Source organism: Carcharodon carcharias, chromosome 14, assembly GCF_017639515.1.
Source record: "Carcharodon carcharias isolate sCarCar2 chromosome 14, sCarCar2.pri, whole genome shotgun sequence".
Lineage (NCBI taxonomy): Eukaryota > Metazoa > Chordata > Chondrichthyes > Lamniformes > Lamnidae > Carcharodon > Carcharodon carcharias.
In genome coordinates this window covers 17,794,428-17,816,062 of record NC_054480.1, presented here as the reverse complement: position 1 = coordinate 17,816,062, position 21,635 = coordinate 17,794,428, and the positions used below count along the sequence as shown (strand labels likewise).

Genomic DNA, 21,635 nt, shown 5'->3' with positions numbered 1-21,635 from the left:
TCTATTGACCTTGCACCAGCTCATGTTTTGCCCCCTATCTCCACAACTATTGCCATCACTCTCAGGAGAATATGTAGGTGAAAGAATCAAGAGAGAGAGCCAGAAGAAAAAAAAGTGGTTGCCAGTGCAGAGTGGAACAGTTACACAAAGAATTATGATTAGCCCAAAAAAACATCTAATTGGCGCTTTTGGAAATAGATTGTTGAAATTGTAAATGGCATCTCCTTGTTGGCTGAGTGGATAAAGGTCTGTCTTCTATCATACTTAGCCATGTTAATCATAAATCCCAGGTTCAATTCCTGCTTTGTTGCTGGACTACAAGTGCACTCACAGTCAATGTCCCTGGGCTAGGGACAGGATAAAAATCAGGCTGAGTTCTCACTTTTGATTGAGATCTATTGCCTTCTGCTGCAATGTTTCCATCTATGGGAGGATTGGAAAAATGTTAGCAATGGTGCTCTCCATGGTTGAATATTCCACAACAACAACTTGTATTTATATAGCACCTTTGACATAATAAGGTGCTTCAAAGGAGCATTATAAAACATTGCACATCCCAAACCATATGAGGAGATATTGCGACCAATGATCAATAGTTTGGTTAAAGAAATCTTGTCTTAAAGGAGGAAAGGGAGGTGGAGATGTGGAGAGATTTAGGGTGGGAATTCCAGAGCTTAAGGCTTTGGCAGCTGCAGATGTTATCACCATTGGTAGAATAATTAAAATCGGGGATGCTCTGGAGGCCACAGATATTTCGGAAGGTCGTAATTCTGGAGGAAATTACAAAGATAGGGAGGAACCTTGGACAGATTTGAAATCAAGGATGAGGATTTTAAAATTGAGGCATAACTTAACCGGAAGCCAAATTTGGTCAGCAAGCGCAAGGGTGATTGGTGAACAGGACTTGGTGCAAGTCAGGACACAGGCAGCAGGGTTTTCAATTACCTTAAATTTGCGGAGGGTAGAATGTGGGAGACCAGCCATGAGTGCGTTGCATTAGTCAAATCTAGTGGTCACAACGGCATGAATGAGGGTTCAGCAACAATTGAGATGAGGCAAGGGTTGAGTCGGACAGTGTCAAGTGGTACTTGACATCTGTAAAGTTACATGCCAGCAGGAGACAGAAATTTTAAGGAGTCCAGGGGCAGAAAATGGAAATAAATGAACTGTGAATGCTGATAACACTATTGAGATAATGGATTAAAAGTGTCCTGATGTGCAAATCCATCAGTGACCTGCCAGAATGCACAGCTGATACTGAGAATTCCTTAGTGTATCCTAACTCTACTAAAAGTGACAGGAATGTACAGAACACAACCAACCAAAAAATGTTTCTTTTTAATGTTTGGATTTCAAAGGTGGTTATGAAGTGAAATCTTGGGGAATTTAAGCTATTCTGTGACCCAATGACTTTATAGACGCAGCTGATAGCTCCAGATCACCTGCCAGAGATAGACTGCTGGACTGGTAATCCAGAGGTTGTGACTCCAAATATGCCAAGCCTGTAACACCAGATCAAAGCTGAGAAAGTTGTTGTAACAATCAAGTAACTCACTCATGTTCTGAAAACTCAGCCTCAGTTGCATTCTATGGAGAGGCTCCTGATGCATTGGGATATATAACTTGTGGCAGGTAAAAAAAAACGAAAGAACAGTTTGATAAATCTTCCCCCAGTATGAAGTTAGTACTTTGAATCAAAATGTTATCTTCCTCTTCAATTGAATACTTTTTACTCCAGTATGTTTCAGCCCAGTGACAACGCCCAGATTCTGTTTGAATGTGTTGCATGTTTCTTCTGCTATTTCCACAATCTATCAAAGAACAGTCACTTAAAATTAGTGCGGTAATCTGGGGTGTAATACGCCTTTAAGAGAATGTGCGCAGATTGAACACATGACTGTAAGACCCAATAGCTGTGTAGCGCGGGATAATGTTAATGTTAGTCTAGAGTAGGGACTGGTTGGAGAAGCACACATCATGATAGTGCTCTGTTGTCTGTGTAAATAAATAGTACATGCTTCATTTCATATTGGTCTCTGCGTCTGCAGTATATTGTAATTGACTCACCTGACAACTGATAAGCGTGTAACTGCTTCATGAGCAAAGTGACCCCAAAGTAAAACATAACAATTAGTAACCACATAAATTGGTTTACATTTCTGTAAATCTTCTGTTACTTTGACTAACATAGAGAAAACTGGAGCACAAAATTCTTAGTAATGCTTGCTATAGTGGCAAATTCTGAGTCAGAAAATTGGGGGTTCATGTTTCATTCTTCTAGATGGAGGTAACATGAGGGAGATGTTGGTGATGCTGTCTCCTGGATAAGACTTAAACCAATGCTAAGGTATTGGGGATCATTGTTGTGTGCTCCAACGCTGCACAACATAGCCTTACAAAGAGGCTGCCTCATGGTGAAGGAAGAAGCAGGTGATGCAGCGAGATATCTTCACTCTATCATGGCCCTAAGACAGCCGTGCAACAGCAACTCGTACAGCATACAAATCAGAACCCTTTGTTAGTTGCCAATCTGATATGGATGAGGTAAGTAAGTGACACTGAACCAACAGTCCAGAGGTTCTGACTTCAAACCCTGCCATGTCAAGTTGTGAAATTGAATTCAATATATCTGCTGATTTATAAAACCAGATTTAAGCCTAGAAAGCTGTTCCAACTATTAAATAATTCACTAATAGCCTTTTGGAAACAAGTCCTGCCACCTCTATCGAATCTGGCCTTAACAGCACCCACACTATGGGCTGGATTTATACGTGGCGGGTGGGAGCCAAGGGTAGACACTGTTTCTGGGTCCTGAATCCATTCCCCGGGGTGAACCTTCCAGCTTGACAGGACCAGTGGGCTGCAGTAGATGGTGAGTAATTGAGAGCGTTCTTCAACATGAAGGAGCCCTCTCATTGGTGGCCATGGCCTTTTGGGCAGGAAAGTGGAGTTGAAGCTGAAGATCAGCCATGATTTTATCGAATGGCGGGACAGGCTTGACAAGGCCGTGCGGTCTAATCCTGCTCCTATTTTGTATGATCTTACGTTGACCCATTGCCAAGCAGGCAGAGAGGACCTAATGGACTGCCTGGAGCGCTGCACCCACCAACCTGCCACTGGGTGCCTGCCACTAGGCAATTAAACACACCCCTGTCTTTTCGGGAAACTGGACAATCTCAGTTGGCCTCCTTCTAGGGCCCTTAGCAGGATTCTTAGTGAGCCCAAGTGGCTGCCTGCCTTGTGGGATAGGGCAGCCCTGCCAGCCCCCCGAACTCACCTCAGCCACAGCGGCTGGCGCCTAAAAAGGGGTCGGGAAACCAGCACGCAGTCCAGCATTGGTACTTTGGGGCCCCGTAAAACTCTGTTCTCAACCCTGGCAGAGCCTGAAAACCCCGCCCTATGTATCTGATACCAGCAGGTCAACTTGATGAGGGCCAATTTTACTTGAATTTTTTTTTCAAAAAAACCAATAAGGGGTGAAACCACACCATGAATGGATTGCAAGACGGCGCATGAAGGAGTCCGATGGCTGCCCCTAAAAATAAGTCCTGTGATTTTAGACCGGGGTTGCGGGGGGTTGGGGGGAGGGGTGGTGCGGGGCGACCCTAGAGCCCATGGGACAGAGGGCCGGGTCTTGAAGGGGTGTGGGAGGAAGATGGATGGAAATCTTGCGATGGGGGTGGGGGGGGAGGCAGTGACCCCAATATATGCAGGGCAACCCCTGAATGCAGTGAACCCCTCCCTTTCATCTAGGCCTTAAAAAAAATGGCCTTGCCACCCCTGTTCACCTGCCCATGCGAGCTGTATTATGGCAGCATATTATCCAGGTCACTAGACTTGCTAACAAGGCTAATTGACCTTTAACTATTTATTTACATATGGCGGGAAGGCTCATGATTTCGGTGTCTGCCCTCCTGGCATATTAGGGGGATCAGGTCAGGAGTGCCACCACCCCCACCCCCCATTTTACATACATGCCCGGCGGGAATGCATAAAATTCAGCCCTACGTGTGTAACGTTCCAGATGATAAATTGCTTCTGTTGCTATATTAAGTAGCCCAAAAATTATTTCCTTTATCTTTTGAGTGTAAATTTTTATGTTTTTTGACATCAGGGATACAAAATGGGGAAATGGAAAACATTCCATCTTTGGTCCTGAACCTCAAATATAATGTGAATAGATAAAAAGTAGAGCCTCAACTGCTGTGCCCCAGAAATAGGTCTTAATCACAAGGCGTTATGCCCCAACAATGTAGAATAAAAGAAAACACCTTTTGTAACTTCAGGCCATCCATAAGCCAATGAAGCACAGTTAAGTGTAGTCGCTGTTGTGCTGCAGGGTACGCAACAGCCAATTTGTACAGATCAAGATCCCATAAACAGCGGTGAGGTAAATGATCATCTATTTCAGACAAGGTGTTGGGGAATAAACGTTGTCCAGACTCCAGGAGAACTCCCTTGCTCTTCTTCAAATATTGCCATGCAATCTTTTTATGTCCACCTAAGAGGTCAGACTGGAAATCAATTTAACATTTTACTTGGAAGGCAGCATCGCTGACAGTGTGACTTATACCCGTACTCTGAAATGTTACCTTATAACATTACAGTGCAGAGGGAACAGGAATATGCCAATTGGCCCAGCATTGCCTGTGTATCCTAAACGTGTAGCTTGTAGAATTTTCCAATTTGCAATCTGTGCAGGAACTGAAAGAGTAGAAGCTTGTGACCCTTCAGAGGATCAGAGAATGTTGTAAAAGATTCTAGCACAGGAAATTGTAGCCCTGAAAATTGTCTCTCATCAGGTGATGATCGAATTCCTTTTCGAAAGCCATGATTGAATCTGCCTCCACCCATCCTCTCAGGCAGTGCATTCCAGATTGTAACGAGTTGCTACGTATAAAAGTTTTCCCTCATGTCGCCTTTGGTTCTTTTGCCAGTCACCTTAAACCTGTGCCCTTTGGTTCTCGGCGCTTCAGTCAACGGGAATGGTTCCTCTTTATCTATTCTCTCCAGACCCTTCATGATTTTGAACTCCTCTATCAAATATCCTCTCAACCTTCTCTCCTCTAAGAACAACCTCAACTTCTCTAATCTATCCAAGAAATTGAAGTACCTCGTCCCTTGGAGCCATTCTTGTAAATTTTTACCGTGCCCTCTCTAAAGACTTCACATCCTTTCTAAAATGATCTGGTGAAGGTTTGAGATTTATTTTTACTTTTACAAAACAGTTGTGTATGCTGGCAGCCTAAACAAGTTCAGTGTGAGGCTTCTGCCCCTCAGCGGAAGGAAGTCCCGCCCTCAAGAGCTGCCAGCCAATCAGATTGACCAGCAACTCCTAGAGCCTCAGGAGCTCCAGAACTCAGTTGGGGGCACTGCTGGGACTGCAAGCAGACCCACAAAGACAACATGGACACTGGACTAAGGTACGTTCAGGATTTTTGGGCAGGGAGGGATCCGACACCTGGGTGAGGGGCAGGGAGGGGGGTGGGGGAGGTTTCAGTTTTTGAGGTAGGTGGGAGGGAGGCACAAAGGGTGAGGTACCATCATAGGGGGTGCCCCCAATGCTCACAGGGCACCCCCTTCCTGCTTTTTCACCAGAGTTTGTCAAAAAGTGGCCTGCCCACTCTCGTCCATCTTCCACTGCCAACTGTATAATGCCAGCAGATGCGGAATTAGGCCCTTACTTGGGGAGTTAAGGGCCAAAATGCCTAAGGGCAGACAGGCAAGTGGGCACCTTACCCACTCATCATATTATAGGGAAAGGGGTGGGTGGGCAGGAAGGCAGTGAGCTCGTCACTCCACATATTTCACGTGCTCCCCTGCCAAAAACACGTCTAGCAGGGGACCGTAAAATCCAGTATTCTTAATATAAAATGGAAATATCCTTAATATACTTCAATCACAGAATCACAGAATCACACATTGCAGAAGAGGCCCTTCGGCCCATCGAGTCTGCACCGACATGTGAGAAACACCTGACCTACCTACCTAATCCCATTTACCAGCACTTGGTCCATAGCCTTGAATGTTATGATGTGCCAACTGCTCATCCAGGTATTTTTTAAAGGATGTGAGGCAACCTGCCTCCACTACCCTTCCAGGCAGTGCATTCCAGACCATCACTACCCTCCGGGTAAAAAAGTTTTTCCTCACATCCCCCTAAACCTCCTGCCCCTCACCTTGAACTTATGTCCCCTTGTGACTGACCCTTCAACTAAGGGGAACAGCTGCTCCCTATCCACCCTGTCCATGCCCCTCATAATCTTGTACACCTCGATCAGGTTGCCCCTCAGTCTTCTCTGCTCTAACAAAAACAACTCAAGTCTATCCAGCCTCTCTTCATACTTAAATGTTTCATCCCAGGCAACATCCTGGCGAATCTCCTCTGCACCCCTCCAGTGCAATCACATCCTTCCTATAATGTGGTGACCAGAACTACACACAGCACTCCAGCTGTGGCCTCACCAAGATTCTATACAACTCCAACATGACCTCCCTACTTTTGTAATCTATGCCTCGATTGATAAAGGCAAGTGTCCCATATGCCTTTTTCACCACCCCACTAACATGACCCTCCGCCTTCAGAGGTCTATAGACACACACGCCAAAGTCCCTTTGTTCCTCAGAACTTCCTAGTGTCATGCCATTCATTGAATACTTCCTTGTCAAATTACTCCTTCCAAAGTGTATCACACTTTTCAGGGTTAAATTCCATCTGCCACTTATCTGCCCATTTGACCATCCCATCTATATCTTCCTGTAGCCCAAGACGCTCAACCTCACTGTTAACCACCCGGACAATCTTTGTGTCATCCGCAAACTTACTAATTCTACCCCCCACATAGTCATCTATGTCATTTATATAAATGACAAATAATAGGGGACCGAGCACAGATCCCTGTGGTATGCCACTGGACACTGGCTTCCAGTCACTAAAGTATCCTTCTGTCATCACCCTCTATCTCCTACAACTAAGACAATTTTGAATCCACCTTATCAAATTACCCTGTATCCCATGTGCATTTGCCTTCTTTATAAATCTCCCATATGGGACCTTGTCAAAGGCTTTGCTGAAATCCATATAAACTGCATCAATTTCACTACCCTCAATTACATACCTAGTCACCTCCTCAAAAAATTCAATCAAATTTGTTAGGCATGACCTCCCTCTGACAAAGCCATGCTGACTATCCCTGATCAAACCTTGCCTCTCCAAGTGGAGATAGATTATCTCCTTCAGAATTTTCTCCAATAGTTTCCCTACCACTGAAGTGAGACTCACTGGTCCGTAGTTCCCTTCCTTATCTCTACACCCCTTCTTAAATAGTGGAACCACATTAGCTGTTCTCCAGTCCTCTTGCACCTCCTCCATGGCCAGAAAGGAATTAAAGATTTGGGTCAGAGCCCCTGCGATCTCTTCCTTTGTCTCCCTCAGCAGTCTGGGACACAAATCACCTGGACCTGGAGATTTGTCCACTTTTAAGCCTGCCAACACCTCCAATACCTTGTCACTCTCTATATCAATTTGCTTAAGAACCTCAAGAACCTCACAGTCTCTCTCCCTGAGTTCAATACCTTCATCCTCATTTTCTTGGGTGAAGACGGATGTGAAGTATTCATTCAACACCCTAGCGATGTCCTCTGGCTCCACCCATAGATTTCCCCCTTGGTCCCTTATAGGCCCTACTCTTTCCCTAGTTATCCTCTTCCTATTGATATACTTATAGAATATCTTGTGATTTTCCCTACTTTTACCAACCAGAGCTTTCTCATATCCCCTCTTTGCTCTCCTAATTCCTTTCTTAAGCTCCACCCTGCACTTTCTGTACTCCACTAATGCCTCCACTGATTTGCTTCCCTTGTACCTGCTAAAAGCCTCTCTTTTCCTTCTCATCATAACCTGAATATTTCTGGTCATCCATGGTTCTCTGGGCTTGTTACTCCTTCCTATCACCCTAGAGGGAACATGTTGAGCCTGTACCCTCCCCATTTCCTTTTTGAACACCCCCCACTGCTCCTCTGAATATTTCCCCACAAGTAGCTGTTCCCAGTCTATCTTGGCCTGATCCTGCCTTATTTTACTAAAATCCACTCTCCCCCAATCCAGAATATTTTTTTGCAACCTGTCTATGTCGTTGTCCATAACAAACTGAAACTGTACCTTGTTGTGGTCGCTATCACTAAAATGCTCCCCCACCACCACCTCAGCCACCTGTCCGGCTTCATTCCCCCGAATTAGGTCCAGCACTGCTCCACCCCTTGTGGACCCTCTACGTATTGACCTAAAAAGTTCTCCCGTAGACATTTCAAGAAATCCACTCCATCCAAGCCCTTAACAATATGTCTTTCCCAATTAATGTTATTATAATTACCCTATTGTTATTGTTTTTACACACCTCCACAAATTGTGCACCTATTTACTCCTCAATTTCCCGCTGACTATCTGGGGGTCTATAATAAACACCTAACAATGTGGCTGCCCCTTTTTTATTCCTAAACTCTACCCACAAAGCTTCATTTGATGCCCCCTCCAAGATATCATCTCTCCTTACTGCAGTAACTGACTCCTTAACTAATAAGTTAATAAGAAGCAATGCTTCCTCCTCTTTTACCCCCTCCCCGTCTCGCCTGAAGAGTCTATATTCCGGAATGTTGAGCTGCCAATCCTGCCCCTCCCTCACCCACATCTCAGTGGCTACTATATCATAATTCCACGTGTCAATCCTCACCCTTAACTCATCCATTTTATCTGTAATACTCCTGCAGAGCATTCGGCACCAATAATATATCTGAAATTCAACACCATCTGCTCCAGCAATATGCTCTATTCATATTCAAACAAGTGTTTCCAACTGCACTATTTAGCTATTTAGACATCAGAGATGAAATGGGATTCAGCAGTACTGCAAAATAGATTATAGTAAATCAGCAGCTCATTTACCCTGTACCTAATAGACTTTTCCACAGTAGCTACTGCCTAAGCTAATTTCACACATTTTTTTTATTGCTAGGCACTAGAGTGTCTTTGATGTAATTTTTAAAAATTCATTCATGGGATGTGGGCTGGGCCAGCATCTATTGCCAATCCCTAGTTGCTCTTCAGAAGGTGGTGGTGAGCTGCCTTCTTGAACCGTGCACCCACAGTGCTGTTAGGGAAGGAATTCCAGGATTTTGATCCAGCGACAGTGAAGGAACGGCAATATATTTCCAAGTCAGGATGATGAGTGACTTGGAGGGGAACTTCCAGTTGATGGTGTTTCCATCTATCTGCTGCCTCTGTCTTTCTAAATGGCAGTGGTCATCGGTTTGGAAGGAGCTATGGAAGAAGCCTTGGTGAATTCCTGCAGTGCATCTTGTAAATGGCACACACTGCTGCTACAGTGCATTGATGGTGAAGGAAGTGAATGTTTGTGGATGTGGTGCCAGTCAAGCAGGCTGCTTTGTCCTGAACGGTGTCAAGCTTCTTGAGTGTCATGGGAGCTGCTCTGATCCAGGCAAGTGGGGGATATTCAATCACACTCCTGACTTGTGCCTTGTAGTTGGTGGACAGGCTTTGGGGAGTCAGGAGGTGGGTTACTCGTCACACAATTCCTTTCCTCTGTCCTGCTCTTGTAGCCACAATATTTATACGGCTAGTCCAGTTCAGTTTCTGGTCAATGGTAACCCCCAGGATGTTGATAGTGGGGGATTCTGTGATGGTAATGCCATTGTACATCAAGGGGCAATGGTTGGATTCTTGTTTGTTAGAGATGGTCATTGCCTGACACTTGCGTGGCGCAAAGGTTACTTGTCACTTGTCAGCCCAAGCCTGGATATTGTCCAGGTCTTGCTGCATTTGGACATGGACTGCTTCAGTACCTGAGGAGTTGCCAATGACGCTGAGCATTGTGCAATCAGCAGCGAACATCCCCACTTCTGATCTTATGATGGAAGGAAGGTCATTGATGAAGCAGCATTGATGACTGGGCCAAGGACACTATCCTGAGGAACTCCTGCAGTGATATCCTGGAGCTGAGATGACTGACCTCCAACAACCACAATCATTTTCTTTTGTGCTAGGTATGACTCCAACCAGTGAAGAGATTTCTCCCTGATTTCCATTGACTCCAGTTTTGCTAGGGCTCCTTAATGCCACACTCAGTCAAATGATGTCAAGGGCAGTCACTCGCACTTCACCTCGAGAGTTCAGCTCTTTTGTCCATATTTGAGCCAAGGCTGTAATGAGGTCAGGAACTGAGTGGCCCTGGCAGAACCCAAACTGGGCATCAGTGAGCAGGTTATTGCTAAACAAGTGCCACTTGATAGCACTGTTGATGACCCCTTCCATTACTTTATTGATGACGGTGAGTAGACTAATGGGGTGGAAATTACCCAGGTTGAATTTGTCCTGCTTTTTCTGTACAGGACATACCTGGGCAATTTTTTACATTGCTGGTTAGATGCCAGTGTTGTAGCTGTTCTGGAACAGCTTGGCTAGGGGTACAGGAAGTTCTAGAGCAGAAGTCTTCAGTACTATTGCCGTAATATTGTCAGGACCCATAGCCTTTGCACTATCTAGTGCCTTCAGCCATTTCTTGATATCACATGGAGTGAATTGGATTGGTTAAAGACTGGCATCTGTGATGCTGGGGACCTCCGGAAGAGGCAGCGATAGATCATCCACTCAGCACTTCTGGCTGAAGATTGTAACAATTACATCAGCCTTATCTTTTGCACTGATGTGCTAGGCTCTCCCACCATTGAGGATGGGAATATTTATGGAGCCTCCTCCTCCAGTGAGTTGTTTAGTTGTCTACCACCATTTATGACTGGATGAGGCAGGACTGCAGAGCTTAGATCTGATCCATTGGTTGTGGGATTGCTTAACTCTGTCTATCACTTGCTGCTTATGCTGTTTGGCATACAAGTAGTCCTGTGTTATAGCTTCACCAGATTGACACCTCATTTTTAGGTATGCCTGGTGCTGCTCCTGGCATGGTCTCCTGCACTCTTCATTGAACCAGGGTTGATCCCCTGTCTTGATGGTGATGGTTTAGTGAGAGATATGCCAGACTATGAGGTTACAGATTGTGTTCAAGTACAATTCTGCTGCTACTGAGGGCACAGTCTAGCGTTGCTAGATCTGTTTGAAATCTATCCCATTTAGCATGGTGGTAGTGCCACCCAACACAATGGAGGGTATCGTCAATGTGAAGACAGGGCTTTGTCTCCACAATGACTATGCAGTGGTCATTCCAACCAATACTGTTATGGATAGATGTATCTGCGGCAGGCAGGTTGATGAGGATGAGGTCAAGTATGCTTTTCCCTCTTGTTGGTTCCCTCACCACCTGCCACAGACCCAGTCTAGAAGTTATGTCATTTAGGACACGGCCAGCCCGTTCAGCAGTGGTGCTACTGAGCCATTGTTGGTGATGGAGGTTGAAGTCCCACACCCAAAGTACATTCTGTGCCTTTGCTGCCCTCAGTGCTTCCTCCAAGTGGTGTTCAACATGGAGGAGCACTGATTCATCAGCTGAGTGCTCCTCCAAATTGCTATTGATAAAGGTCAATATATGAAATAATTTTTCAGGTTAGCAGAGGAGGTGGAAGTTATAGAACTATTAATGCACACTAGTGGGCTCTGATGCTGCCATGTTATAGCTGCAGGCCGACTTCTTCCTGGCATGTCGGCTTTCAGCTGACTTTTCCAAGCCACCATCCCCACATCCACCTCATACAATTCCATAGACTGTGGAAGTTTGTAGTCTTTGGTGCGCTACCATTTGCAAAGTATGCTGTTGATACTATTTAATGGGGATGTGGTTTAACAGGGACATCTTTTAAAGAGGATACAATTTTCAATACGAACTGATTCATTTGTCATTTGAATCCGTTTTGATCAAAAAGTTCAATCTTTTTGAAGGCAATGGGCAATACTGGAAAAATCCTATTTCTTTCCCATATATATGTGGTAAAGTGGAGTGCTATGTACCTTTAACAGAATGTAGTTAGTTGACCATGTGACTGTGTTGGCCAATCACTACACAGCACGAGCTTCTTGGGTAACTGTAAGTCTAGAGCTGGATGTGATTGAAGAAGCACACATGGTGTTGTGCTCTGTTCTTAGTTCCAATAAATTATCACTGTTTGTTCATTTAATCAGTCTCTCTGCCTATATTGTTTCAAGCACCAACTAATGTGTTAGTATCAAGGGCGCAGCTAGTGTTCACCGGACAAAGCGAACCAAAAACATACCTATTTTATTGACCTTTATTTTAATCTATTTTGTTTATCTGAAGAAGGCGATGATGGCTCTTCTCTTTGAAACAATGCAGTACTTGTGGTGACGGTGGTCTGATCAATAGGTAGCCAAAATGTTACCCTTATCCAGGTCTCCACCCACATAATGATGTTTGGGAAATTCTCCCTAGGGAGGTAAGGACTGCTCACTCTCAAAATTGCCTTGAGCAAAAAGCAGATATGCTAATGAGATGGGAGGAGGAATATAAGTTCTCTTGTTTCAGTTTGATGTTAACTCAAGGACATCAAATTTCAGCAACACCAGTAGAATTGGGCCTTTAGAAAGTAGGGGGTCAATAAAATAATTCTGAATGAACGCCCTTCTTTCTTTCATTGACTATAGGGAGATGTTGGAGAGTCAGTGCTGCAGCCTGCTGACTGTTCTGCCCTCTCTCGGGCTGATCCAACTCCACACCATAAGGCCATGCCAAGGGGCAGACTTGGAACTGAGCCATGTTCGGGACTCAGCTGAATGATCTCAACTTGCAAATGCAAGTCTAGGTTTAGGACAAATCCAGCAGAATGCACCTTGAATATACCTTGTCTGACAAGCAGCAGGCAAGAGGTACAGGAGGAAAATTGGCCCCATACATTCCATTATAGAATAGAATATGTAACAACATTGAACAAGGTCTCTTACTTGCTTGCCCAAGTCTTTTGATCTTTGCTTTGCACCCATGTTGTTAGGGGGATGGTGGGTGGGAGGGGTGGGGTGGGGGGTGGGGGGGGTGTGGGGGGGTAACCAATGTACCTTGCCTACTGAAAAATTGGAAACCTTGCGATGATTGTACATCCCAGGATATTAGTTGAATTGCCACATAACCTATGGATCAAGGTCTGTTTCCCAGGGAGAATGCCTAAGCTCTGCTCTCTGATGCATTCATTATTGTTGGGCTTGACTCCTTTCTGATGCTGCTGCTTCATTGCAAACTGCAAACTCCAGTTGAGAAGTTCTGGTATGGCAATGCTTTTGGCCAAACCAATGTACTCTTTCATGGGATATAGGAACAGATAGCAGGGTCAGCATTTGTTGACCATTTCTATTTGCCCTCAAATGACTTAGTAGGTAATTTCAGAGGCAGTTAAGAGTCAACCACATTGCTGTGGATCTGGAGTTACATGTAGGCCATACCAGGTAAGGATGGCAGATTTCCTTCCTTAAAGGGCATCAGTGAACCAGATGGGTTTTTACAATAACCAGTGATAGTTGCCATCCATTACTACTGAGACAAGCCTTCAATTTCAGATTTTAGTAATTAAATTTAAATTCTACCAGCAGTTGTGGTGGGATTTGAACCCATGCCCCCCAGAACATTAGTTTGGGCCTCTGGTCCAGTAACATTACTGCTATCACCATCTCCTCTGAATGTTGGCAGCGTGGAGCCCATCTATCTCTGTGACCAGAGGGGAGGAGAATGTGTCTCCATGAAGAGGGCAAGAGGGAGAAACAGCCCCTGTGAAAGGGAGAGAAATGTGCCTCTACAAAGGGAGACTTGGAAGAGAGAGGTGGAAAGGGAATGAGGAGGGATGTAGAGGAAGAAAAATAGAAGGGATCTAAAAATAAACATATTGTAAAATGTAAAGATCTGATAACATATCAGTGATAAAGAGCAAATGCTCACTTTCTTATTAAATCTTGCAAGAAACAACTTTCTCAGTCCCTGCACTTTGATGACTTTTTAAGTAGTTTTTGAGGGAGAGATGATCAGTCTGTTTATTATGGATAAAACCAAAGCTGATCGAATTTTCTTGAAAATTATTTTAAATGACAAATTAAAAATTGTGAAGCAAAGAGTGTTTAAAATCAACAAAAAGGTACTAGCTAAAAAAGAAAGAACTTGCATTTATGAAGTGCCTTTCATGACTGAAAGGATTTCTCAAATCACTTCACAACCAATTAATTACTTTAGAAGTTCAGTCACTGTAGCAGCCAATTTTACACACAGCATCATCTCGCAAACAACTGAATGAATATCCAGATTACTAGTTTATGGGAATGTTGGTTAAGGGAGCAATATTGAATTACAGAGTGTGAATCTCATGCTCAGGATCTCCACAGAATTGCACAGGTTGTGAGACTGAAGCAGAGTTTAAATTCTGAACTTATTGCCTACTGTAACTGTGGCCTTACCATTTATAATCTTTATGGATTCATATTTAATGGTTCTGTGTAATCACCTTTAAATTTTAGCTGGCTAAAGATTCATTTCTTTCCCCTGCAGATACTGTAAATTGGAGGCCTCCATTTTTTGTGGGAATAAATGGGCTGAAAAAATGAAGCAAGTCATGCAGTTCTCATGGGCTGCTTACTCTAAACCTACTCCAGCCTGCTGGAAAGAACTATTGGTCCTCTTCCTGTTATGTTCGAGTATATGTGCGATCAGCAGTGGCCTGTTGCACAACTGGATGTTTTCATCTCTGAAGTACGGAGCATTCTTGTGCAATACGATAACCTGTGTGTTCACGGGCACCATGTTCCTGCTCCTCTTCCTGGCCCATCCTGTACGTTGCGTGTTCACTATGGTGATCCCCACATTAGGCACAAAACAAGGCCGTGATTTGCTCCTTTCCGCGTGCTTCATGCTTGTTGCCATCAACATAATCCCCAATATTATGGGAAATATCAAGATTGTTCTCAAAGTAGTTCACTGTGTTGCTCTGACCTCAACCCAAAGCCTCCTGAACTTGACTAATATCATAAGCGAGGTTAAAAATGTGCTGGACGAAGATCTAATCACGCTGGTAGACAAAATCTCAGCGAGCAACATGGTTACAAGATCGAAAGTGGAATGGAACTTTAATTCAAACATCAACCATTCAGCAATCAAGACCCATCTACATGTTGTTGGCAAAGAAATCCAAAGCAACTTTCTTATGATGCAGACCATACTCAGCAAGATCAATTTGTACACCAACAGAGTACTTGCTGGCTTTGTTTTCTTCTATCTGACCCTAACATCAGCTTGGTACCTCAAGGGCTATCTGACAAATGTGCAGTTTGACAACGTGTATATAACTAGCAGGCTGGCTCAGTTGATGCAGACAAGCAAGGGGGTGCCCATACCTTGCCGGACCTCCAGTAAAAAACTAATCAGATCCACAGGGTTGAAGATGTCCTCAGATGAAACAGCCAGATGTGTGAAACAAATGGTGATCAGCACAGCATACTTAGCCCTGTCTGCAGTTATCATAGCAACAGATTTTGTTGTCTTCAGACTTACCTCACAGATCTTGCTTTGGATTGCCGATATTCCGCCTGTACCGATCACTTTGGAACTTACATACAATGTAAACATGACTTTACTTTCTCTTTAGTTCTGTTTTCCTCCCAGAGACGATGAAACTCTGGTTGACATTCAGGTTAATAAGGCCACTAAAAAAATAAACATAGAAATGGGATTAATTTCCAGAGGGACAAAATTCAAAAGCAGAGAAGTTATGTTAAGCTTTTATAGAACCTTGGTTAGATTATGCTTGGAGTACTATGATCCATTGTGATCTCCATATTATAAAAAGGATATAGTGTCACTGGAGAAGGTGCAAAACAGATTTATCAAAATGAGAGTATATACCTCTTTCCAAAGTTTAAACAGGCTGGGCTCTTTCCTCTAGTAAAGAGAAAACTGAGCGATGGTTTGATAGGGGTCTTTAAGGCTAGGAAATAACTTGAAAGACCAGACGTAGAGAAGATGTTTCCACTTTGGGCAGGGAGGCTAGAGCCCAGGGCCATAAATATAAGATGTCACTGATTAATCCAATAGGGAATTCTGGAGAAGTGTCTTTACCCAGAGAGTGGTTAGAATATTGAACTTGCCACTGCAAGGACTAGTTGAGGCAAACAGCCTCGATACATTTAAAAGGAAGCTAGCTAAGGGAGGGAGAAAGGTTTGGTTATGCTGATGGGATTAGATGGAGAAAGTTGAAAGAACGCTCTTATGGAGCCTAGATATCAGCATGGAACCATTGGGCTGAATGGCCTGTTTGGATATTACAGAGGACTACATAAGATATGCATAACTATAATATAAGTGGGCTAACAAAGGTTTACTGATTTTTTTAATGAAGCTATAAGTAAGCTCTAAGAGAAAATATTTATGATCTTGCTAGACATACAGATCAGAGAAAATGTTCACAAGTGTAGCTACCATTGCTCACATTTAGACAAATTCTTACCACGCCCTGATTTTTTATTTCGTGAGTTATATTTCCTTTGCTTCCTCAGGTCTCTCTCATGCGCTGTTGAGACGAGAAGGAGGGTGGTTATTTTTAAGGACTCACTGCTTCTGCTATGCTGGGAACGTGTGTGAAGCTAAAGGGATTAATTTAACAGGACAGTTTGCAACTGGGGAAAATTAATTCTTACCCTCCGCAATTCTAGGATGACTTGACTGTTCTTGTTTCTTGTTGTGATGCATCCTGAAACACAGCGCCCCTCTCCGCTTCATCTCTTTGTCTGGCTTCTGCTCCAGATAACAATTACAAAGGAAAGAAAGTTGCACATTCATATAGCACCTTCCATGGCCTCAGGACATCCAAAGAGCTTTACAGCCAATAAAGTGTAATCACTGTTGTGATGTGGGAAACGCTGCAGCCAATTTGCACACAGCAAGCTCCCACAAAGAGCAATGATCAGGCAATATGTTACTTTAAGTAATGCTAGTTGAGGGACAAATATTGGCCAGAATATGGTTGGTGTTTCCTAATAATTAATGTCAATATGGGCAATATCATTTTCTTTGAAATTCTTGCAAACAACCACTCTATGAATAAAACTAATGATGTGTAATTGCATATAGCACTTTGGGATGTCCAGTGCTCATAAAAGGTGGTATATAAATGCAACTCTTTCTTTATTGTGTTGCTAGGATTGTTTTTGTTACATTGCTGGGTGGAGTTCTAACTGCAGCAGATTCTACAATGACAGAGAAGTTCCCTTTCTGGGAGCCAAGAGTTATATAAGAGAATATTAACGCAGAGACACAGGCTATCTCAAGGCAGGAACTAAAAAGAGAGTTGATATACAGCAGCCAACCCTCTGAATGGTTGAAGCATGTTAAAAAAAAGTGATAGCAAAATAGCGTTGCAAATATAAACTTCAATACAGATAAATGCGAGGTAGTACATTTTGGTGGGAGGAAAGAGGCCACTTGTGTGGATATATATATGGATTCTACCAGCCCTCCAGAGATGGCTGGAAGGTGGGTGGTGGGGGTGGAGTGCCTGTTGTCTTCCTGCTGTCATGGGATTTTACCATTGGCAGGAAAGGTGGAGGATGGCCTTCCCTCCAGAGGCCAATTGAGCCACTTAAATGGCCAATTAAGGGCTTCTTCCCACTGCCGCTGGCATTTTACCAGTAGCAAGTAGGGCTCTCTGCTACATAGGGAGACCTACTGGTGAACCCTGGGCCTCCCTGCGGGCTGAGGGTGGGGGTACCTTCCTATTTCCCCCCACACCCCCAGCCCTTACAAACAGCCCTCACTATCAGCCCTCCAATTGGTTTTCAGCTCTTGGGGGCGGGCAAACCGATGGCAGCTAATTAGTTGCCAGGCGGCAGGAAAATGCAGCCGGGGATCCCAAAAACAGCCAAGGCGGGGTTGTCCTGGCTTTTGGGCTAGTCATTGGGGACCCCGCTGCACCAACAAAATTCCGGCCACTCTTTGGAACATATGTGTCTCAATGCATTTCAGGAACAGAGGGATCTGGAGGTGCAAGTATGCAAATCAATAAAGGGAGCGATGTAGGTTATTAAGGCAATAAAGAAAGCAAACAAAAAACTGGAGTCCATTTATAAAGGGATAGAATTGAAAAGCAGAGAAGTTATGTTGTGTAGACATATGGTTAGACCACATATGAAATATTGTGAAGCGTTCTGGGCTGTATATTATGGGAAGGATATGGAGACTCTGGAGGATGTGCAAAAAGACTCAAAGGGTTATAAATGTCAGGAAAGATTGAACAGCCTGAGGCTCTTTTCTCTAGGAAAGAGAAAACCTGGGGGGAGTGGTTTTGGGGGAGGGGTGACCTGATAAAGGTCCTTAAGCTAATGAAAGGGGCATTAGGACTGATGTGAAAAAAATGTTTCCACTTGCAGGTGAGACCAGAACTACAGGCTGCAAACATAAGATAGTCAGTAAAAATCCAGTATAGATCTCAAGGAGGAATTTCTTTACCCAGCGAGTGGTTGAAATGTCAAATACAAGAAATAGTTGGGGTGATGTGTGTAGATGGCATTTAAGGGAAAACATGAAGGATGAAAAATAAAAGATGTGTTGACTGCTGGATTAGATGAAGAATGGTGGGAGGAGGCTCAGGTGGAGCATAAATACCAGTCGGGACTTGCTGGGCCGAATAGCCTGTTTCTGTGCTGCAAATTCAATACAATTCCATGTAAATCAATGACTAAAGGCAAGACTCGCCAACAGCAGAACTTGGGAGATTGGTCCTATAGCATAACAGAAACCTGAGACTGCGACTCTTATTTAATTGAGGGTTTCAGATTTTTCTAGAGTCTCATTTTTCTCCTGCGGTATGAACTTAAGAACAAAATGATGTCCTGAATCTCCATGAGGCTTCTATGGTTTTCCATTCCTGCCATTGCCTTGAGGGGTTTTTGTTTATCTTCCGCTGGGAAATTGATAGAACTCCTTTCTGTTACTGTACATCTACTTGTATCTCACTCACAGATCCTTTGTGTCTTCCTCCTACTATCATTCTATTGCTCCATGCACATCAGAATATTTAGACCATTCAAAATGGCTACAACCATTAATAACAAGTTCACTTCCTCTCCACTTGGTACTGTAACCAGGATATCAGCTGGCTGGATTAATATGTCAAAATGGAAGTGGGTCATTGGACAAAATAGAGGAGTAACTTCAGGCAAATAATAAATCTTTTAAAGATTGGAAGTGACTGGAAACAAGGAGTTGTTTAGAAATAGAAAATCTGACAAATGAAATGTTATACCCGTGGCTTAAATAATTTAATATGGATAATTACAAACAAGGAACTTTTCGCAAGGAAGCGAGTGACTCAGTTCAAGTCTTGGTCACTGTTTGTTGCCTATCCAATGGATTAAACAGGCTGCTCAATAGCAATATACAGAAGTAATAAATAGACCTTTAATTTTCTTAATATATACTTAACATACAGCTGGGAGTGGCTTAAAGGATGAAATTTGAGGGGTTCAGGTGGTTTATCTATAGAACAGTGAATACCTATGTAACTCTTTCAAAGAGCTGGCACAGGCATGATGGTCCAAATGACCTCATTCCATGAAGTGACATTGAATTACAGCTGTAATTTAACTAATAGATGTAGATGGTTTATCTTTTTTTTAATTCATCATGCGATCTGGAAGTCAGTATTGCCCTTCCCTAATTGCCCTTGAGTACAGTTAAGAGTCAACAACATGGATGTGAGTCTGGCATCACATTTAGGCCAAATATGTAAAGATGGCTGATTTCTTTCCCTAAAGGAGACCAGTGAACCCATTGGGTTTTTAATACCAATCAGTGATAGTTTTGTGGTCACCATTAGTAAGACTAGCCTTCAAGTCCAGATTTTTGAATTAATTGAATTTGATTTACCCCGGCTGCTATGGTGAATCTTGAACCCTATGTCCCCAGAGCATTGGCCTGGGCCACTGCATGATTGATCCAGCAACATTGCCACTACACCACCTCTGCCACTGCCATTATGGTATTAGCCATCATAGTCTGCACATACAGCTGGGAGTGGCTTAAAGGATGAAATTTACAGTCACTGGAATTGTTAATTCCCAAGTACAATTAATCCTCTCCTATCACCATAAGGTAGTTATTTTAATATGACAATTAACTGTAACATAGTAACTTGGGATAAAGAGGATCTTAACATTTTCTTGTTGTTTATGTTGTTTCTATATATATATATATATATATACAGTTGATGTTCTTATTTATGATAGAATTTTAAAATGAATTGGTCTTTTTTCAGGTACGTATGTTGGTAATCCCTGGAGTATCTGTGCCCTTAATAAATCGGCAAGCTTATTTCCCCAGGAATTTCATCTTTATGCCTGATGGTTGCATGTTCCAGCCATCTCACCCAAACGTCGAAGTCATCTGTATTGTCTGCCTGCTCTACGCGATTGCTTACACAACAGTATTTTTGGAAACCTATGCTTTGCGTGTACGAAGGAAAATTTCTGCAACCTTCTTCGAGCAACGGGAAGATGAAAGGATCAACTATCTCCACCAAAAGATGCTGAGAGATTCAGAACATCAATTTGAAAACAAAATAGTTATCTTCACTGTGTCAGAGCAATGCAACGTGACCTTCGAAAAACAATGCAAGATGCAACTGTAACCTACTGACTGGCTTGGCTTTTTAGGGTGTATTTTAAAGTATCAGAGTAGAAATAAAATGTTAAAAAAAAATCCAAGTGAATATTGACACCGCTGTCTGACCAATAATGCAACCACCTCTGGCATCACTCAAGGCCAGCCCTGTGTTGATAATGTGTTGTGCACTGTTCATTGCAATAGAGTACATCCATGTGGAACATCCCACAGAATTGCAATGGGAGAGCCCCAGAGTTATATCCCTTGTACAGCCTCATTTGGTAGTGTTGACGGTGGCAAATTACACACTACTGGCAAAATGTTCAGTGATTGTTGTTCCCCTCATTTCCTGGAGGTGCAACCACAAAATCTTTTTTAATTACCCTGGGTGCGGTCACTGAAGATGGTCAAAAAACTTACCACAAACTCACTGACAAAAATTAGGTTCAATATGTACACAAAGTTACTTTTCCACTCCACATTATTCACTGATGGCCATTGTGGACTGGATTGGCCACATGAGAAATCTGGAGATTTCTGGAGTGCCCCAGGAATGGTTCCATTGCACCAAATTATGGCTCCCCCTTTGAGAATCAGTAAGAATGCTGCATCTCATCAGAGGAGCCATTCTTCCCACGCTATCATAAGAAAACAGGTAGCAAGAGAGCTCATTGAGCCTACTCCTTCCAGTCAGCTTTATATAATATGCACTAGCCCAATTTATTTAAGCTTCTGAGTAAGATAAATCACAATGAGCAAATTTTCCAAGAGTCTCTCCCCTCATTCTTAAAGATAACTGAGAGCAATCTCCAGAATTTAACAATAGAATATCCACAGCCCCGAACAACTAGGCTAACTATTTGTTGTTCCATCGGTGTCAGATTAATTTTTTTTAAAGAGCGCAAAACTATTAAAATATGTGTTGGATGTTCAAAGAATATTAAGCAGTCGCCAAAAGTGTTTTCTGTACTTTTATGTTTAGATTATGTAAAATCTGGAATAGCAACAGAAAATCCATAGCTGACTGAT

At 43.2% G+C, this 21,635-nt stretch overlaps 1 protein-coding gene across 1 annotated transcript; it reads left to right on the top strand.

The window, feature by feature from the left end:
• Nucleotides 1-5,406: 5,406 nt before the first annotated feature.
• Nucleotides 5,407-20,631, top strand: LOC121287498 (osteoclast stimulatory transmembrane protein-like). The gene is made up of 3 exons (XM_041205432.1): nt 5,407-5,423; nt 14,505-15,570; nt 20,260-20,631. The coding sequence occupies exons 1-3, from the start codon at nt 5,407-5,409 to the stop codon at nt 20,629-20,631; spliced, it is 1,455 nt and encodes a 484-aa protein (XP_041061366.1).
• The last annotated feature ends 1,004 nt before the right edge of the window (nt 20,632-21,635 follow it).